This window comes from Andrena cerasifolii, chromosome 9 (genome assembly GCF_050908995.1).
Source record: "Andrena cerasifolii isolate SP2316 chromosome 9, iyAndCera1_principal, whole genome shotgun sequence".
In the NCBI taxonomy this organism is placed as follows: Eukaryota; Metazoa; Arthropoda; class Insecta; order Hymenoptera; family Andrenidae; genus Andrena; species Andrena cerasifolii.
In genome coordinates this window covers 14,304,448-14,324,478 of record NC_135126.1, presented here as the reverse complement: position 1 = coordinate 14,324,478, position 20,031 = coordinate 14,304,448, and the positions used below count along the sequence as shown (strand labels likewise).

The following is a 20,031-nucleotide window of genomic DNA, read 5'->3' as shown; positions in this document are numbered from 1 at the left end:
TTCTAAAGCGAGCCTACGATTGGTTCACCGTTCCACACGCGATTCAATCGTGAAACCGTTTCATCTCATTACAATGCGAGTCAACTAGCAAGTAGCTGCTGGTGTAACAGACATTCCGTGTAACTGACCCTTAAGCGGTCTAGAAACCAGTTGATCGTAACGCAGAATTAAATACTGCAGAAGCCTTATTCGATTATCGATCAAGTCCAGATTATTCCTAAAACAAAGTAGCGAATTTAAGCATGAAACGAATTTCTACAGGTTCTTCGTGAATTTCTCTGTAATTTTTAACCGAGGCACGAGAGAACAATGTAAACAAGTAGATGTAACAGTAAACAACGTGGCTTGATTGCTAAACGATCGTAGTTAATAATTGTGTTAACATTAATGTGTGCGAAGCGTTGTATAAATTCCTGACTCCGAGAAGGAACCGAATATTTATATTTCGTGATCGACTTGCACCGAGAAGCAGGCGGTGTTTAACAACGATGCCGATGCTGAAGCAGGTAATTTGGGAGACCAGCTATTTAAAGCCACGCGACATATCCACGCGGATATATTCAATTACACTGGTCAGTTTTAAATAACTGTTAAGTAAAATCTCGGGGCGCGCGCGAAGGAAAGGATCGAGAAATAGTTTCCGAGTGTTGTGTGGACGTGGCGAAACTCTATCAAGAAGGAGATGACAGAAGCGAGTGAAATTCGATGATAGACACGTAAGTTTACAATTCGCCCGCAACAGCCAGGAGAAACGGGTGAAACCATAGTTTGCCGAATGATTGTGCACCGTTGCATAATGACCTTGTTTTAGCTTCCCGCTATTTACAGTTTCTACGTGTATTTCGATGTTAACAAGCGATGGCTAGCAAATCCATCGGCCAGTGAACTGTATTTTAACGTAGCAACGTTACATTCCTCTTTTAGATCGACGCGTAATTTATGTTCACTTAACTTTTTTTTTATTACCCTGCAATTCTTTTTTAAAGAGCGTCGTAATTTTCACGGGAACAGATGTCAATGTTCTATCATTTTTTCTTTTAAAATAGGGAAGACATTATGAATGATATTCCTGTATGATTTATTTACTTTGTAGTACTCCCATTGAGCTTGCATACACCCAACCAGCGGAATGGCTGCAACAGTGCTCGCTTTAGCAGTTTCGGGGCTGTACATTGTACTGACAAGTCTTATAGCTTATTGGATGAGAAGATACGTGGACTATTATGTACGAGATCCGTTCGTAAGGTCCCTATTTTTAGAAGCTATTGCTACCGGTGAACTTTGCGGGGCATGTTTCGAACTGATAATAAGTAAGTTTCTTACCATGTGAATTATTATACGAGTTTTTGGTCATTTGCTCTAGAGATGAATAATTCAGCCTTAAAGAAACTTGTTGGAGTTTATAGCAAACGTCATTATACGGGGTGCGCAGTGTCGCATGAGAGTTTAATGGGGTAGACTATAATTGAAACTACAATTTTGGAATGAACTGCGTCCCCTTTGAAATTATTTCACGAATTTCCATAAATCTTACCGCTACCTTTTAGATATGTTTGTTCCATTCAAAAAGTGTCAGGTAGTTTTATACAGGAATTTATACGAAAGGAGACCTTCGATAGTTAGGTTTAAGTGGTAGAGGTAGAGAGTGAAGGTCGCGATCATCGATAAAATAGAAGACGTTCATGGTCACAGATCTGGAGGGGTTGAAGTTAAATATTAGTACCTACTTTGTTCGTTTCATCTTATAGGAGATATTTCTCTACAATTAGTATCATATTGAGGATCTTTGGGTAGATCATATCGATTAGGTGAACGCTATTTATTTAAATGAAGATGTTGTTTTTTTTTTACCAATCTAAAATCCATTAAAATTTACTATTACAAATTTAACGTTGAACCTTAGTTGCTGATAACTGGGGTGTCTCCATGTACGGTCTATTTCTGTTCGTACTGACGATTTGGTGGTCCATGAACTGGGGCGACGCAACCGCTTGCCCCTATACACACATCGAGGACGTCGTCGAGGGGAAGAAATCGGTGCGCGATGCATTCCTTCTGATATGGGTCGAACTTGTCGGTGGCCTAGCCGTTTTTAGATACATTCAGTTGCTCTGGGCACTGGAAATTGTTACGACGCACAAAAACAGAGCGTTTGAAGACTGCACTACCGATTTACAAGTAAGGATGTAGCACTTTCTCTTCGATGAACTATTTTAACACATTCGAATTGGATGTTCATTATTCTGGTCGTATGCATTCGAAATCGAAAATAGTTCACGGTTAAATCGTTATTTATTTATCATTTTTTTAATTAGTTAAGGTCAATTTAAATCCTATTTTGTTTACACAGTCCATTTAAATCGGATTTGCGTAATACGTGGGGGCCAATTAACTATTGTATACGATTCGAATGTGTTAAAACCGAATTTCATTACCTTCTATATATAATGTAACAAAATTAGTACTTTTAACACTAACACTGGAGGCTACCAGGCGAAATGTTAATACTGTGTTTTTATTTAATTGGAAACACCATACTTTTCTAAGGGTTGCTAAAACTGTAATGTGTTTCTCTGGTACTAATTACAAAGGCCATAATATTATAATTGTGAATTATCTATTTTTGCGTGTGCAATAAACTTTTTTCCGTTTTCAAGGTGCCTGTGATATTCGGGGCGTTTATCGAATGCATTGCAACTTGTGTATACAGGGTGGTTTCGCGCGGTTTAAGCGAGATAAATTCAAAGTTCAGCATCATTATCGATTCTTTCATTGGGACCAGTTTGGTTATTGCAGGTTTGATTAATTTATTATATTCCATCTCCTTGAAATATACATTCATAAGTATTATCGATATTTCATCACGTGTAAGCTAGATAACGCGTATATAAGCATAGACATCCCATTCATTTGATATATTACTATTACATTATACAGTAATGCTTCGTAACAGGGGCGGATTTGAAGATTTGCCGCTTCTACGCTAACAAGCGTCTGCCGCCCTCGCGAAATATCATCAAATATTTTAATTTAAAACAGTCGAGACATTTTCAAAATTAATTCAATATGGCAACTCACATCTGTGTCATTGCTACTTCGCTACAGGAGAAAAAGTGAATTGTTTTTAAAGTTGTGTCAAGCTTCTGTGTTTAAACATTTTCCTATTTCTTTCGCTCAAAATTTGCCGCTCCCCAAAATTTGCCGTTCCTTAAAATTTGCCGCCCCTCAAAATTGTTCGCTTTCCAAAATTTTCACGCTCTCCAAAATTTGCCGCTTCCCAAAATTTGCCACTTCCCAAAATTTGCCGCTCCTCAAAATTTGCCACTTCCCAAAATTTTCCGCCCCCACCCCAAAAAATTGTTCGCTTCCCAAGATTTACACGCTCCCTAAAATTTGCCGCCCCCAAAATTCTCCGTTTCCCAAGATTTGCCGCTTCCCAAAATTTGCCACTTCCCAAAATTTGCCACTTCCCAAAATTTGCCACTTCCCAAAATTTGCCGCTCCTCAAAATTTGCCACTTCCCAAAATTTTCCACCCCCACCCCAAAAAAATTGTTCTCTTCCCAAGATTTACACGCTCCCTAAAATTTGCCGCCCCCAAAATTCTCCGTTTCCCAAGATTTTCCCGCTCCCCAAAATTTGCCACCCCCAAAATTCTCCGCTTCCCAAAATTTGCCGCTCCTCAAAATTTGCCACTTCCCAAAATTTGCCACTTCCCAAAATTTGCCGCTCCTCAAAATTTGCCACTTCCCAAAATTTTCCACCCCCACCCCAAAAAAATTGTTCCCTTCCCAAGATTTGCACGCTCCCTAAAATTTACCGCCCCTAAAATTCTCCGTTTCTCAAGATTTGCACGCTCCCCAAAATTTGCCACCCCCAAAATTCTCCGCTTCCCAAAATTTGCCGCCCCTAAAAGTCTCCGCTTCCCAATATTTGCCCGTGTTGACGTTCCGCCTGTTTTCGTACTGTTTCCAGCTTTCGATTATTCTGGTGGCTACTTTAATCCCGCGCTGGCAACCTCCCTGAAATACGGATGTTTGGGAACTTCTTTTGTGGAGCACGTAATAGTGTATTGGGTCGGTGCGTGCGCTGGGTCCGTTGCCTCTTTGCGAGTTTATAGACTGCCGTTTATTCAAAGCTACGTGGCGCGGTTTAAGGAGAAAGCGCTTTGAAGCTACGGAATTATTCACCGAGTTACATGGTTTCGTGTTCGTTCGATTTTTCCTGATGTTTACTCCACTTAACGCGTGTTTTATTTTCCCTGCGGCGTGGCGCCGTACAGTGTAGCGTGTGAAACTACTGCACGGTCAAACCTTCCAGATTGTTACAGAGAAGAATACGTTTTTGCGCACAAGTGAGTACGGAAGCACCCCTTGCGCTGCACGCTCACGAACGATTAATGTCCGCGTGAAGTTACCAGATAATTACTACAGTACAAGATTTCGAGTTCAAATTAGCGTGTAAGAATAATTGTACACAGGAATAAAGTATTTTGAATCTTATGACGTTTGTCATAGAATTTATTCAAACATTTCATCAAAGTTTATAACCAGAACAATTGAAATATACGTACACATAATTATGCTCGCAATTGTGAATAATATTTTGAAAATAAATACGAGTGAAAATTACGGAGCAAGGAACAATAAATAAATTAAGAAGGGTTTCAAGAATCTCACGCAATATTCACTCGATAGATTACAAGAAACCATAGAAATGTTTTTTGAAGGAGTATCGAGCGAAGTGTGTATGTTAACAATCTTGTAATTAATTAAAATATTAACAACACGAAATAGTGTATCAAAGAATAGGAAACGATCGTGACGAATGTAAAAGCACAAGGCGCGAAGTAGAAATATATAGAAAATGTATTCCACTTTCATTTAGAAAATTGGAAACGTTCAGATTATGCAAAGAATTCGGTTTTAGACGACAGGTCGTATTGGATTGCCTCGTTCTTGTACATTTCGATGGTCTGCAACAAAAATTACCTGTTCTGACCTTGTATGGACATAGACAGTCTAAGTATTTTCAATTATTTGGAAAATCTTTCAGGAGTAATTAGTTTAAAAATCCATTTCTTACCTGTTCCACGCGGTATGTGTTTATGAGATAATAGTAAATATTATTTGTTAAAAGAAAGGTGCGAGAGTTTACCGCGTCAATATCACCATCCAGTCCCGCCACTTGTTTCTCGTGACTCTTCTGCAGCTTCTCTTTCTCACGACCTTGCTTCATCTGCACAGTTTTTCTTTCTTGCATGAACTTCTTTGTATTCTGCTCTTTCTTTTCGCGAAGACGACGCTCCTTGTCACCCTTCGACTTCAGCGCTTTATCGTTCATCACCTCTTTGGCCGTCTCCACAGATGCTTTCACTTGATTGGTATTCATTTCCTTGATATCTCTGATAGTGGGAAAATCAAACGATAAAATTACGTCATATCGATATGTCAAAAATTAATTGACCAGGGGGGAAATTTTTGCAACAAAACTGTGATTGCTATTCTTAATCAATTGAAATGAAAACCTGATTTTTTTGAATTCCTGTTTACAAGGAGCAAATTAAAAATTCACATTGCGTATCTCTTTAATACTATGTCATAATTTTTATTGCCACAGTATTTCTCATAAATCTGCAAGTATCCGGCAGGCCCGATCAAATTAAAACCAATAAAATCTTTTTGAAAAAGCGGCCAAAAGATAGGTGAAACATGTTTGAATTTATTATCACACTTATAAATTATTTGTAAATCACTCATATAATTACTATTATACTAGGGAAATATGCGCACCTATATTACAGATTTTGGATGTTTCCCCTTTTCTTATATCCATTTTGTTTCATTCGTTAAATCATTTTTTTAGAGAGATTTAAAAATACCTACCTCCTACATATATATTTTATTTTGTTTTGTTACTTTTTTTATGATCAAATTTTTTAGAAAACAGAAGGCTTTTGTTATTCATCAAATACCTACAGAAAAATGTTACTCACTGTCAAAAATTATATTTTAACCTTTCGTTGACACTCTGGGTGTGAGGCACCCATAAACTGATTTTTACGTTCTGTACCTTCCACATGCAAAATAAATACCTTTTTTCCAAAGCCCCCTTACAAACTATTTTTTTTCTGAAAATATTACATCGGAACAACAAATCTGTACATTTTTAGCTTCTAATATTGAAATTTGTAGAAGTTATAATTTTTTGAAGATTTATTTCATGTTTCCTCGACATATGGTAATCTAGAATTTTTTTACAAAAACTGTGATAAGATGTCAATCAAAAATCTATTGGAATACATTCTAGAGACCTTGAAACTGACCCATGATTTTTTTCATAACGACTGGATTCTTTAGATGCGAATGGCAGTCGTTGAAAAATAGTTCTGGATGTGAGCCACTCAGGTATATCAAATTTGATTGAAAAAGGAGGTGTGTTAACGAAGGGTTAACATAATTATTTATAATAAAATATAAAGGGCGGCAAAAACCATTTTTGTCCAGAGCGGCGGTGGAGCTAGATGGGACTCTGCAGAGTGGAGCAAAGTACAAGCTGCAGACTTAAGAGCACATAGTTTGTACTTACTAAAATACTAAAACGACAACTTTTCGCGTAGCTGATAATAGGATAAATCATTTATCGGACATGAGTAAAGTGACCTCTTTAAAAATACCTTCTCAAGAAAATCTAGGTCACACGACTCTACGATCCATCTATTTTTTACCGAAAGACTGACAAGAACGATAAGGTGGAGTTGCCTGCTGTGAAAGTTTTTCAATCAGCGGAATAAGTTACATCTGGCACTGATACAGAAGACCAGTTATTCCGACAGAGTTAGTTCACTGATTTACGTTAAATAATATCCTTTATTTATTTTAACACGTACATACTATGAGTTCCTATATTTTAAGAAATATTTTGCTGGTTTTAAGCACAAAAATTTTGCGTTAAAAATTAATCGAAGCTTTGTATTAAAGCAAAGATGAACACAAATTTTATTTAAATAAAAATTCGAGCAACGGGTAAAAGTTAAAAAAAATTATTCGTCATGTGTGGCTTGCCAAAAAAATTCTTTGACGTCGAATTAAGTTAAAGTTGAAAAATTTATTCGGCGCTGAAGTTGAAACGCTCGACGAGAAAAAAAAATTATCTTTATTCGTGAATAAATCTAAAGTTAAACTAACTTTTATTTGATCCGTTATTTAAATAATTTTTTATTTAGTTAATGCTGGGCTCTGTATTAAAGTAACTTCGAGATGTCCACGTACTTGTCATGTTTCGCCTGCAATTGCTTCATCTGCGACGCCTGAACGACTTCGATTAACTTTTTGAACTCCTCTCGGCAGCTTTCCGTCTGATTCTTCAGCAGCTCCCATTCTTCTTTCCGTTGCCGCTCCATCATGCTGGACCACTGGGTGGTCTGCTCGCTTATAACTTTTTTCACATTCGCGTCCTGGATCAGCGCACTTTTACTGGAAACGCGAGATTCGTCATTGCCAGCTGGGATTAAGCGTGGCAATAGCATTGATCGTAGTAACCTAAGTAATTTCAACTCGCAGAAATAAACGGCCGAGCCACGTACTCTTTTCCTTTCACCAATTTATCAATAGCGGAGCAGTGGTTCTTCTGCATCGTCTGTCGTTCTTTCAGATGCTTCTTCCTCATCGTGTCCAAATCCTTCTGCAGCTTTTTGCCTTGCTTGAAGGTCTTTTCTCTTCGCAGCAAGTCCAGTGTAATTGGTTCCGGCTTGTACTCCTCTACGAATTACGACGCGAATGAATGGAAGCTTGAAGCAACAAAGGGTGGTAATAGGGAGAAATATAAAATCTTATAAGGTCTTCGCAATCTCGTGGTTCACCTTGGAACGGTTAAAGGAATTTATTTATCACTCGTTTTTAATTACTATTCATTAAAAAGCCACCCCTTTCGGGGTTCGTTAGGATTGGGATTTGTTTAAAGACGTGTACCCTTCTTGGCTTCCTCCTCTTTCTTCTTCTTCGCCTCGGCCTTCGCGTCGGTCTGCTCGATACCAAGCCCTTTCATCGCCTCTGCCTGTTTCTCCGTTCCTTTGCTGAATCCACCCGGGTCAGACAGAGCAGCCATGAAGTCTGAAAGTCACGAAAGCGGCTTCGGATCAGAATCATCGGCGATACACTTCTATTTTTGCTCGGCTAACTTGCTCAAGGCATTACCTTCGAATCCATCGGGCACGTAAATCTTCAGCTCAATATTACAGAACAACATCGGCAGTGCCATAGGGAAATTCGCCTCGGTCTTCAACGATATATGTCTATATCCAGCCTGAAGGCCGTCCAGTGGCAAGATACGTTGACCCAACAGTTTCCCGCTTTCTTCGTACACGCCTGTGCAAATATCGTGCAATAATAAATGTCGCTTCACTTTGCCACGTGCTTTCCTGTCAAACAATTCTCTGTGTCTTGCAGGGAGAAGAGAATGTTACACAGCAGAGGGGTATTAACGAAGTAAATTGTAAATACAGCTTATACGTTTTTGAGTAAGCAATTCTTTTTTTGTTTTTAGTTTTTAAGCTTGTGTTGATATCTGTAAACTGTCTACTGGAGGATAATCACAGGTTTAGTAGAATGGACTGCCTGTGTAAATATTTAAATCACGGAAAATTGTTTCATTTCTAATTCTGGGAGGGTTGATTTTTAATACATGTTGGGTTTTAGTCTGTTCTATCGGAGGGACGTTAACATTTTTTATATTTATTATTGTTCTTGTTACCGAATCTCAGCACAGCCAAGTCGGGAAGCACAACTTTTCGGAAGAGGAACGCCTCCTCGTTGTAGACTGGATTCAAACCGTTCGCAGGGATCATTCGTGTCCTAAATTCTTTCTTGATCGTGTCTGCTGGCAAACCGTACATATCTACTTCGACGTAGGTGCCCACTTTTTTGTCTGACAAGAACTGCCCTGCTATCACCTGGCAGACAGGTACAGCCTCTTAAGAACTGAATTTTAATTAATAAAAGGATAGGGGTAGTTTGTGCGAGCAATGTATATATTAGTTTTATGTTACGTTTCGATCTACTTTTGTTTTACCCTCGTCAGATGCACACGCTCTTATCATTGACGGTTTGCAAAAGTGAAATATAGTACACGTGATAAAAGAAATTGCGAAGAAAAATATGTAGGGACATGCAAGAGAATACACTTACATTGGGGATACTTGAGAATTTGAAGAGAATGGAGTTTAAATTTTAAAAAGGAGCAGAAGTTCGTACAAAATATAAATAAATAGTGGTTTAAAAATAAGTAATTAGTATATAATTTTCACCCTTCGTGGTCACACGGGGTGTATTCTACCCCAAGAATAATTTTCCAGTCAAAATTTCGTGTCTTTACGACTTCCAAAGGGGATTTATCGCAAGAAAAAAAAAATTAAAAATCGCTTTTTTCCCACAACCGTGGAAAATCGCTCATTTTCAACTACAAATTTTATCATATCAAAATTTACATTTCTAGAAAAAGACTATTATACCATGATTGTATAACTATTACGAACGTACAATTATCACTGAAAAGTTAAAAGATTCAAAAATACGAAAATGGTAACTCAAAAAATGAAATAAGTTGAACTATTAATATAGATTAAAAAGCAAAGAATTTGAATTACTTTCATTGAAGCTAAACATTATTTATTCTAAAGAAGATGATTAACGTTCTTCTCATTTTCCCCCCTGTTTTCCTTTCTACCACAGCATTATGTAACCCATTTATTACCACGCAGAACTAATAAAAATAGCTAATATATATTGCACTTTTAGCTAGCAACAAATTCATGGTTGCATTTGTGGGTAACTTGCTACGAAGAAAAAGGCTTTGCACGGTAGCCAAGGCATTCCTTCCCATAAAAATGATCTACCTTAACTACGTCACGAATTTTCCAATTCCCTGATGAATGTATGTAGCTGTATCAACCAAAGAACAGTAACATGAATGTATTTACTTGAACGGAGCATTGAGCAGTGATAACACCATCCACGTCCTCCGAAAACGGATCGAAGATTTTGTCTGGCCTTCTCATGAAGTCTGGCTTCAATAAATATCCAGTGGTCGCGTTGTATTCGAATTTCCCCTGGTTTAGTTGCATGGGCAGATCGGGCGTTTGGAAGTTCAACGCTACCATTTGACAGCCAGCGTTCCAGAAGACCTAAATCAATTACAGTATCGAAAGGGACTACTTAAGTAGACACTTGGCGCTTTCCATTTTTTTTTTTCTTTACCAAGTCCCATCATTTCGCGATCAAGTGACTCACCTGTGGCATGTAATTCGACGAATCTGCTCTTGTGCCCTTGGGATAGATTCGACTCATCTGACGCTTGTTGTAATTGACAAACTCCACGGAGTTCGTTTTTAGGTAGTTGAGAGCGGCAGTTTCCGAGAACGAAGACATGTTGTGATGGATGTTCTTTTCTGCCATAATAATGGTGCACGTAAGTATATATTTCTCAATGATAAGAATATGCGCGCCCTTTTTGGAAAAAAGTTGCTGTCTTCAGGATTTGTGTGCAGCGCGAGGTACCAATCTAAATCTACCGCCAAAATGCTTTCTTCGTTTGTGACAATGAAGTAAAATAGTTTATATAGTTGTTCGTATGATTGGGTAGAGTCTCGAAGAGTTTAGTAAAATATTTTAAATATCTCGATTTGTAAATCTATTCTTTAGGATAAGCGAAGCTCGAATAGAAAAATCCTTCTTTGTGGTTTCCTTAGTATTATCGTCAGGAGTACACGCGGTACTCGGTAATATACTACTATTAATTCCGGGCCCGTGCTTTATGAAATATAAAAATAGGTACTTATAACAGCAAAACTAAGCATTTTTTTTTTATTATTATTATGGCGAGTAAAACCGATCCTGAAAAGATGTCCCATATCGATTCAAATACAAGGGCTGATATATTACGTATTTCTTCAATGAATTCCACACGTATTAAAAACTGAATTGCAAGAAATTAAATGTTCTCGATGTTGTTAATATTCCCACATATCTTTGTAAAACTCATTTCCGTAAAATATCTGTTACAAAATCTCTTCGCCATTAAACGTTCATCCAAAATGCTAGGGGTGCACTCTTTACCACGATACAAATTAACACATTCAATAATGAACGTCTTATTATATCAAAATCTACGATAAAAGTGTATAGAAATCAATTGTAGTATCACACACATATCCTTCATAAATAATTACGAAAAGCGTTGTGAAGGTAATAGTGGTACTATAAGCATTATCTTAACAGAAAAGAAAAGTACAGTGGCGGCGTTTTAATATAAAAAAAAAAGACAGCAGCATTTTACGTACTTTCCGCAGTTTCGAAGCTCTGGAACTTTATTGGCTGTGCATAATTAATCATCGAGGACAGCCACGGATGACATGCCATCGTGCTGCCAGTGTACTGGATTGGCGGTGCTTCACCCTCAGCACCTGGTTCACCTGGTGGAGCTCCTTCAGCTGGCGCGCCTTCAGGCGGTGCTTCTTCCTGAAACGTTGTAAAAGTTCGTCTCCGGACAAGAACGACACGAACTTCGATCATGCAATGTATCGAACGTTCAAAAATTGCTTCTCAAATGGCTGTTTCACAAATTTCTGAATCTCAATCAGCGAGCAGAATGACTTTACTACGGCAATGCATTGTAAAGAATGATTGAAAAATTGTTTTCCCAACGTTTCCAGTTAGACAATTAAGTAGATTTTCCTATCTTCTCCTTCTTTTACTGATCTAAATTATCCCGAGACAGTAGAAAATTAGATGAAAATATGAGAAGTGAAGGGACCGTTTTAAAACCAACATATATATTCGTGCAACTATATTTGACAGTAGGGCGTGGAATTTCTCCCCCAAATGTATTTACAAAAGCATACATTAGTTTAAAAATAATTTGTTCACTTTTCTAAATTTCAATTCACTTCTCTAGTCCAGTGTTTCCCAAACTTTTTTGAGTCGCGATCCCCTTTTATAATATTCAAATAACCTGCGACCTCCCATATAAGGTAAGGTAAATGTAAGAGGGTAAAGAAAGCATTAATAATACGTATTTCAGAATGCAATTCTAATTAAACAATATTAAAAAAAGCACATGGCGACCCACAGGTTGGGAACCACTGCTTTGCAATAATTTAGATCGATGAAACGAACCGAACAATTTAATACCTTCCTCCACAGATTAGAGATTTTTATTTGCATATCGCGACGAGACTATACTGGAGAGACATTTTTTATATTCAGTTTCCCGTTCTCTCCTTTACCCATTTTTCTAAACATTTTGCATTTCCGCATTTACCCGCGAACAGACTAAAATATGTTTTATTTGTTCGTAATAAATAATTTCGAAGAAATAGCTTAAAGTAATGGAAATCAATCGACTTCTTTTCAACGATGTAGAAAATTTCGAAGCTCTAGAAGCGACCCTCGAAGTTCGAACGGTAAGCACAATCACAGCGTTCACCTTTGGTGCTTCGGTCGGTGGTGGAGCTGGTGCATTTGGATCTTCAACTACTTCATCCTTCGCCTCGAATTGCCCAGAGCGGAATAACTCGAGCTCGACCTTCTCCACCTCCGGTTTCAATCTTTTATTCTTGATTAATATCTTTCGCTTCAGTAAGTTGGGCGGTGGTAGCGGATGCCCCGGTTCAAGCTGCGCAGTTTTATTTACGATTACTAGATAAGCGTTATTTTTCTAGCGGGACATTCATCCTTACGATAAACACGCGTCCCACTTTTTATCCTCCGTCCGCGGTGGACAGAGTGGACTCGTATGTTTCACGGGGCACGATTAAAATTTGCAAAACAAATTCGGAAAATGAATTTCGGGAATAATTACTGCATTTATTACTGCTCTTATTTTATAAATAATATATATATGTATATTTCAAATTTTAACGTATGCCGTTTGATAAGTAATGATATGGGGATGATTAGTTTCAATAATTGTGTTCTACCTTTCTGGTAGGTTTTCGACCCCCTTCGCGAAAGATTTTCCTCGTTTCTGTCGAAAATATTTATCGAGTGTTTTTTCAATTTTTACGCGTGAAAGAAAAAATCTAGCTTCTTCGAGAGTGTTTTCAAATATAGCTACAAGATTGCGGTGCGTAAATACTTATTGTATGCACATATACTTGTCGTAAAAGTGTTCTTATTGATTCATAGAACGGGCATTATGCAAGTTTTATTGATGAGAAATACACAGCATGTCGGAAAAATAACGGAAGTTTTTAAATTAAAAGAAGAAAATTAGTTATTTTGCCAAAATTATTTTTTTTTATTCAAAATACATCCCTTCTGCGTCAATGCGCCGCTGGGCACGTTCGACTAGCGCCAGCATCGATTTTTTTATATCATTTTGCGAAATCGATCAGTGATTATTGTCACCGCGCCTTGGATGTGTGTAACACTGTCATAAAACGTTTCTTTCATGGCCAGCTTGAGTTTTGGGAGTAGGAAATAATCGCATGGCGATAAGTCCGGCGAATACGGAGGGTGTTGGAGCACACAGGCCTGTTTTTCCGCCAAAAATTTTTTTGTCCCATTCTGTTTCTGCGACGAAGTGACAAAAGGTACTGTCGCTTTAACCGTTTTTACTTGACAATCCCTTAATCGATTCCAATACTGATGCTATTGTTTCGTAGAGGAAACTATACAGCCTTCAGGTAACATATTGTTTCAATGGATGGCATTAGCAGTTTTCATTAAATTTAAAAACTTCCGCTATTTCTCCGAGACACTGTGCACGATTTTTAGACGTTGAAAATTTTTGAAAATTCTTCCCTTACCGAAGTATACTATCAGCCTGCATTTTCGAATCGACAATGCAGTGGACGATTCAAACACTGCAACCCTGTTTATCATCTCCTTGATACAGTGATATGTTTAAGTATTCTTGGTTTAGGTAAAAGGGAGCGTGTTGATAAAGATTTAGGCTGGATTTAGCGGTGGAAGCGTCGAAAGTAAGCGTCACATACCGGGTAGTCCTTGATAGGCTCCTTCAGCAATAGATCACCCAGGATTTCGTCGCAATATTTGGCTAACTTGTATTGCTGTTTGAGACAGCAGTGGTTCTCGAAGCTCAAAATTATAGGGTATTCCGAGGTGACGAACGCAGTGTCTCTTAGGGCGTATATTACATCCTTGAACAGGATATCGGTACACATGGCTTTGCCGTGAGTTATAATAGGTTCTTCGTCTTCGCCCTTTCCATCCCAGCAATCGAGTTCCACGCATCTGACATAGAAACGTTTGATTATCTTCGTCTATACGTATAGAGTATCACAAATTCACAGTAAACACTTTCCACGTGTGTAGTACTCATTAAAATAAATAGAGAAAATGTTAGTAAACTAGAATTTAAAATTTCAATAGTTTCTGAATCATAAGTCCTTTCTGTTAATCTTTTGCATGAGTAATTAGTCAGTTTCTTATTAATGTCACCTACTTAAAATTCACAATTTGTATACAATATCTAATTTACTGAAAAAATGTTCACTCGAGACGTTATAAATAATTTCATCGAAATAGCTAGCAACTTGGGCTTTTTGTTAATTATTTCGGTGGGTTGCTTCAGGAATTATTTAAACCAGCCACACTTCCTTCCAAACAGATTAAGAGATATAATATATCTCTCTTTTTCGGTGCATGTGGTTACTAGAACTTTTGGAAGCTATGTATTTTTTATATAAAATATTTAAATACAGATTTCACCAAAATGTGTCTCTTGATTAGATTATATTAGATTCAGTTCAGTGAGAAATTAATTGGGCGTACTGAATCTGTTCCGTAGCTTCATCGCTCGCCGAATTTAAATCTGTTAAATTACTAGTTCCGGGGATAATTGAAAAATACAGTTCACTCGACCGTGTAATATTTTACACGGATTAATGCAATTAATATGTGGAAGCTGTGGAAATCTCAACAACGGAACTTGGCAAATTATATTCATGTAAATTTGGAGCAAGTGGTATATGTACACCAAAATAGATCGGACACGTCGAAAACCTCCTGTGACAAAAGGAAGCATTTCCACATTATAATTAGAAAACAGTTGTTTTTCACACCCTTATTTTCTTATGTTTAATTTCACGAATTCGCGAATCACGTGTGCAATATTTGTGCAATGATTTTTAATTAAAGACTGAAATATTTATTTCGGCGACCTTGTCAAGTAAACAATGAAATTCAAATACACAAATATGTACACGAACATTGGTTATACGGGGAGCCTCAAAAGCTGTTCACCGTGTCTACATACAATTTGATAAATACGAGTGATTAACAATTACCTGCACCCAGCCAGCAACACTTGTCTGTACATTTCGACGGTACTTTTACCACCGATCTGCCTGCCGCTCAAATAAGTGTTGTGACTCGAATTAATATAATAATGAGAGAGAGGTTGATCCATGTCCATCCATTCCTCGAGTTTATCCAAAAACACGGGGGCGTTCTCGTCCGACATTAAATAACGAACAAAACCTTCCTTGGTCAAGTTTTCTGTAGGTAACAAAAACAACGTGATTCAAACCTAAAGTGTCTGCTGATACGTGTTATTTCACGTGTAAAAGGAATAAAAAAAATTTGACCTCTCTAGAAGTCGTGCTAAGTTATATATGTAGGTACATATTATACGAAATGTAAAAGTCGCAAGGGGACCTTACACGGGCGTCCGGAGGGGGTGCAAAAGGGGCAGTTGCCCTCCTGCGTTTTGAGAAAAAATCGCTTATTTTTCAAACCTGATCTTTATTAAGTTTACACTAAAAAAGGGAATATTTTTAAATCTCGGTTTTAAAATTTTAATTAAATTGGCACTAGACAAAAGGATTGAAATAATTATCTAACAGCGATAATTGTCTACACAGTAAGTTCCGTAAACCTTTATTTTGGACATGATCCATAGGAAATTATAAATTTTATCCATATCATCAATTTTAATTTTCAATGGCCCTCCACCTTTCAACTGATTCGCTAGAATCTAGATACTTTTAAAAGAATACAATACTAAAAAAAACGAGTACCTAGACGATAGTAGAAGCTCAAAGAAAATTAAAAAATTTGCGGTTCCTGTGAACAAACACTCACTAGCATTTTTCGCTTTTTCATCTTCTTCGTAATCATTAATTATTTCCGTGCATCGTTTCTCGTCGTATAGAGGGTACAAAATTTCGTTCAGCCTAGGATCTCTTTGTTTCTCGTTCATAAACTGTACCAGTTGAGCTAGACTAATAGTATCTGACTTTCCTTTTGTTCTAAAACATACCATTTGTTCTACAGTGCCCACAATTTAATTTCTAAACATGTTAGTTATCCAGGGAATGAGTACTCACATCGATTGAAACAGTTCCTCGATATCGTTCCGTGGGCAAATTTTAAAGTATAAGGTTTTAAACTTATCGAACGTAAAATCTTTCGGCTCGATTTTATCGCTCTGAAATTGAAAAAAAAAATTGGATATACCATATTGATGTAGGTACTCATTGACAATGACGATATAATTTCCATCGTTGCAGAGGACTCTTCCTTCTCTCCTTGCAAATATATGAGAACGTCTAAAGCTACTGTACATATAGTACATAACTTTCCATGAATAATTGACTCGTAAATCAATGTGGATACATTTTTCGTAACGAATGGGCTCCATTCTTTACGTTCCTCAAGTCATAGATTTGGGAAACGGAATTTTAAGTACGCTATTAAGCAAGTGCAACGTGTATACTATTAATTCGGAGGTTTTAATGCGCATGTTTCTTTATTTCAAAGTAGGTTTCGAAGAAAATGGTAACCAATTTTGCTATTAAAAAAGTATTCACACATTTCACGAAGGTAATCCTTATTATGTAGGAAAAGTAATTATCATGAAAAAACTAGTGAAAGAAATATAGATATATGTACAAATATATACAAAACGTATACATATACACTATACATTAATAATTTGATTAACAGTTTAAGAGTTTAAAATATAATATCTATTACTATACTAATGCTAAAACTAAATTTAAAATTAAAAGTAAAACTAAAAACTAAATAGATCTACAACCAAAACTAAAAAGAACACTAAAATTAAAAGATTAATATTTTTCTGCACTCTTTCTAAACTGAAAATGGTTTCCACAACGTTATAGGACAACTGACTAAAAATCTCTTTTAAAAGTTTTCGTGTAATATTTTTTCTTAATATAAAACACTCCCATTAAACGAAAGGTGTCTAATAAATAATCTAAAATAATTAGGATAAGTCAGGAGAATGTACATAAAACGAATCACTATTACCCCATAAATCGATACTACGTAAATTAACAAATGTAGAAATACTTAGAAATTCTTATTCTTCTTCAACTGTCTATCAGTACTTTTCTGAAATATAATATTCTACAATAATTTACCAGCTGTCGTTTTTATACAAGCTCACTTTAAAAAAAAATCTATTTCTTTGTTATTAAAATGTATAGAAGCAGATTTAATACGTTTTGCTGATGTTGCATTTTACACGCAGCTTGGAAAAATGGCGTTCATAGCACAGAGCTATACAATAAACATAAAAAGCTTTCGGAAAAAAATCTTACTTTTCCACTAGGTAATCCCAAATCTGACAGACATTGATAAACGAGTTTTTCAGTTTTCCCCGAGGCAAAGGTTTTCGATATAACTTTCACAGGCACTTTTCCTTTAGGATCCACTTGAAAGCTCAGTCTCATCCAACTGATGAATAAATGCATAGCTTACTATTCAAAGCTGTGCTTATTAATACCGAATTATATTAAACTAGATGTATCAAAATTCACATGTTTATTAGTACGTACTGTTTCATCAACTGGATTGTTGGGCAAACGTTCGAAGCTTTCGTGTTGTGCGTGATTTTTCGCAGACCAGCTTGCCAATCCTAGATCGATTAATATTAACATTATGTTGTACTAGTTCACTGTATATAAACAAGAACAACCTATTTTACTATTCCTTCTGTTTTTTATTAAAATTATCACCTTAGCCGTTTGTGCGTCCGCACAGACAACGTGCTGATAGTGGATGTTCGTGTAATCGATACCTGAACATATAGTTAAGCTTTTCTCGTCAATTTGCTCCATACTCCCGTGTTTACTTATTTTATTACATAACTTAGGATCCTGACGAACATAAAATTGTACAAATCAGTCGAAGTCGCTTGGAGGATTAATTTATTGCTGGGTTCAATTTTAAGTACAGTGGAACTCCAATTATTCCACCCTTTTCTTTGCATTTGTGTTTACTTGAAGAAATTTCGTTTATCATAGAATATTCTATTCTCGACGCAGAGTAAGTAACTTTAAATGAAATTTGGGGAACAGCTTTCGATCCTAAGATGATATCGTTAAGGTAATCAGGGCTTGGTTAACGGGGGTTGGAATAATTATTGTAGCTCTACCGCAGCATGAACGAATAGATATAATATTTACCTTCGGCGTGCCGCCATAACGAATATCGCTCACTTGAGCTAATTCTATCACATCGCCGTCCTATATAAAATATAATTGAAGTAAAAAATAATTTCATATTCAAATTAGAAATTAAATTCAGATCATCCCGCAAAATGAAATAGCGTCTGCTTGGAGGGACCTTGAATAGGCACTCGCAGAAAACCCTAGTGGTGTAAGCGATACCCATGTAAGATAAGTCATTAAACTTGTATTTTTGTATTTCGCCACTTATTGCCACTTTAGTTCTTTACCCCTTTGAACCTGGGGAACGTTCTCTATACTTTGATTGAATCTGAGGAAAGTTTATTCGCGGTCAAAGTCTTCATGGATGTTGACTGGATGTTGCAGTTTACAATCCTTATCGATTATATAAAACAAATAAATAATCCCGCAAACGTAATTAAATTAATAAATATTGACGCGAAAAAGTTGTTTTTAATTTTTTTTAATTTCCCCAGATTCAAAGGGTTATTGGGGGCCTTGGTAAAATGGTACGAGCGTGCGAAAGCATTCAAAAGTTGCAGACCAACGCCATCCTAAAATCACGAGCGAAAGGTATATTTGTGATTTCAAGCAGCTCGACTTGGGCTCGAAACAGGTACGACTTCGCTACCAGTTCTTTTTCTTCGGAAGCTCGAAATTACGAAATCTGAAGCCATTCTTCAAGGTGATCCCATCTGATTTCGAAGTTAAAAATAATACCATTCGATTCTTGACACGCTCTTACGTCACAAGTCGCTTTATAAACTTAGCACTTTGACGGCTGCAGCTTTTCCAGCGAGCTTACGCCCACTGCCGACCTTTTTCAAATTTTCCAACTATTCAGTGGTTTTTTAAAACGATCAACACAGCAAATTGCAAATAGTATATAAATCTTGGACTGAAATATTGTGCCGTTGATAATTATGAAACAAATGTTGAATTCTAAGGTGCAAATCCACGATGAGACAAAAATATCGTGTCGCACATGAGACTTTAATCTCGTCAGACAATTATTTAATTATTTTTTAATTATTTTGTCAATAGTCTCCTGAAACTAGACTCTCATGCGACAAGTTCCATTGTATATTTTTAAAAAATTATTTACATTTAGTTGTTGCAGAGATTTTTGTCTGATGATAGAAAAGTCTCGTGTAAAATCTCACCGCGCTTTCGCACCTTTAGGCTCACGGGAAGTAACAGATGGAGATCGTGAAATCACGCATACGCGACAGGGGCCATCAGAGTGCTAATATTGTGCTTTGCTTCTTGAACGACTAGCTACTTATTTCGCGGCTACGATTCCAGATACCTTGCCATCGCTCTTCCAATAAACGAAGAACCCGTATTCGTCGACTTTAAATAAACAATTCGGCTCGTATTCAGTCGTTTCCTTGTCCTCGAACCAACGGTCGAACGTCGAGCCGTTCCTCAGTAGCTCCGGCACCTCGATCTGCCAATTAAACTCGAACTTCTTCGTCATGTTTCCGCTTGTTTCGTTTCGTAGGCGGAACGGTGCCTATGCAGGGTGCCTCGAAGCGAACTGGGGGTTGCATGAGACTCGAATGACTAGATGCC

General features: G+C 37.0%; 2 protein-coding genes across 2 annotated transcripts; one reads left to right on the top strand and one right to left on the bottom strand.

Annotated features, from left to right (window-relative positions):
• Positions 1 to 404: 404 nt before the first annotated feature.
• On the top strand, positions 405 to 4,501 carry Aqp (aquaporin). The gene is made up of 5 exons (XM_076820764.1): positions 405 to 716; positions 1,094 to 1,310; positions 1,904 to 2,178; positions 2,658 to 2,796; positions 3,975 to 4,501. The coding sequence occupies exons 2-5, from the start codon at positions 1,130 to 1,132 to the stop codon at positions 4,169 to 4,171; spliced, it is 792 nt and encodes a 263-aa protein (XP_076676879.1). The 5' UTR covers positions 405 to 716; positions 1,094 to 1,129; the 3' UTR covers positions 4,172 to 4,501.
• On the bottom strand, positions 4,483 to 20,031 carry LOC143373450 (1-phosphatidylinositol 4,5-bisphosphate phosphodiesterase). The gene is made up of 20 exons (XM_076820729.1): positions 19,766 to 20,031; positions 18,454 to 18,513; positions 18,004 to 18,144; positions 17,824 to 17,903; positions 17,587 to 17,722; positions 16,348 to 16,448; positions 16,103 to 16,269; positions 15,307 to 15,517; positions 13,993 to 14,251; positions 12,480 to 12,668; positions 11,335 to 11,512; positions 10,286 to 10,443; positions 9,976 to 10,179; positions 8,751 to 8,949; positions 8,195 to 8,365; positions 7,970 to 8,110; positions 7,585 to 7,759; positions 7,271 to 7,474; positions 5,157 to 5,403; positions 4,483 to 4,974 (listed from the first exon to the last, which is right to left on the bottom strand). The coding sequence occupies exons 1-20, from the start codon at positions 19,934 to 19,936 to the stop codon at positions 4,906 to 4,908; spliced, it is 3,261 nt and encodes a 1,086-aa protein (XP_076676844.1). The 5' UTR covers positions 19,937 to 20,031; the 3' UTR covers positions 4,483 to 4,905.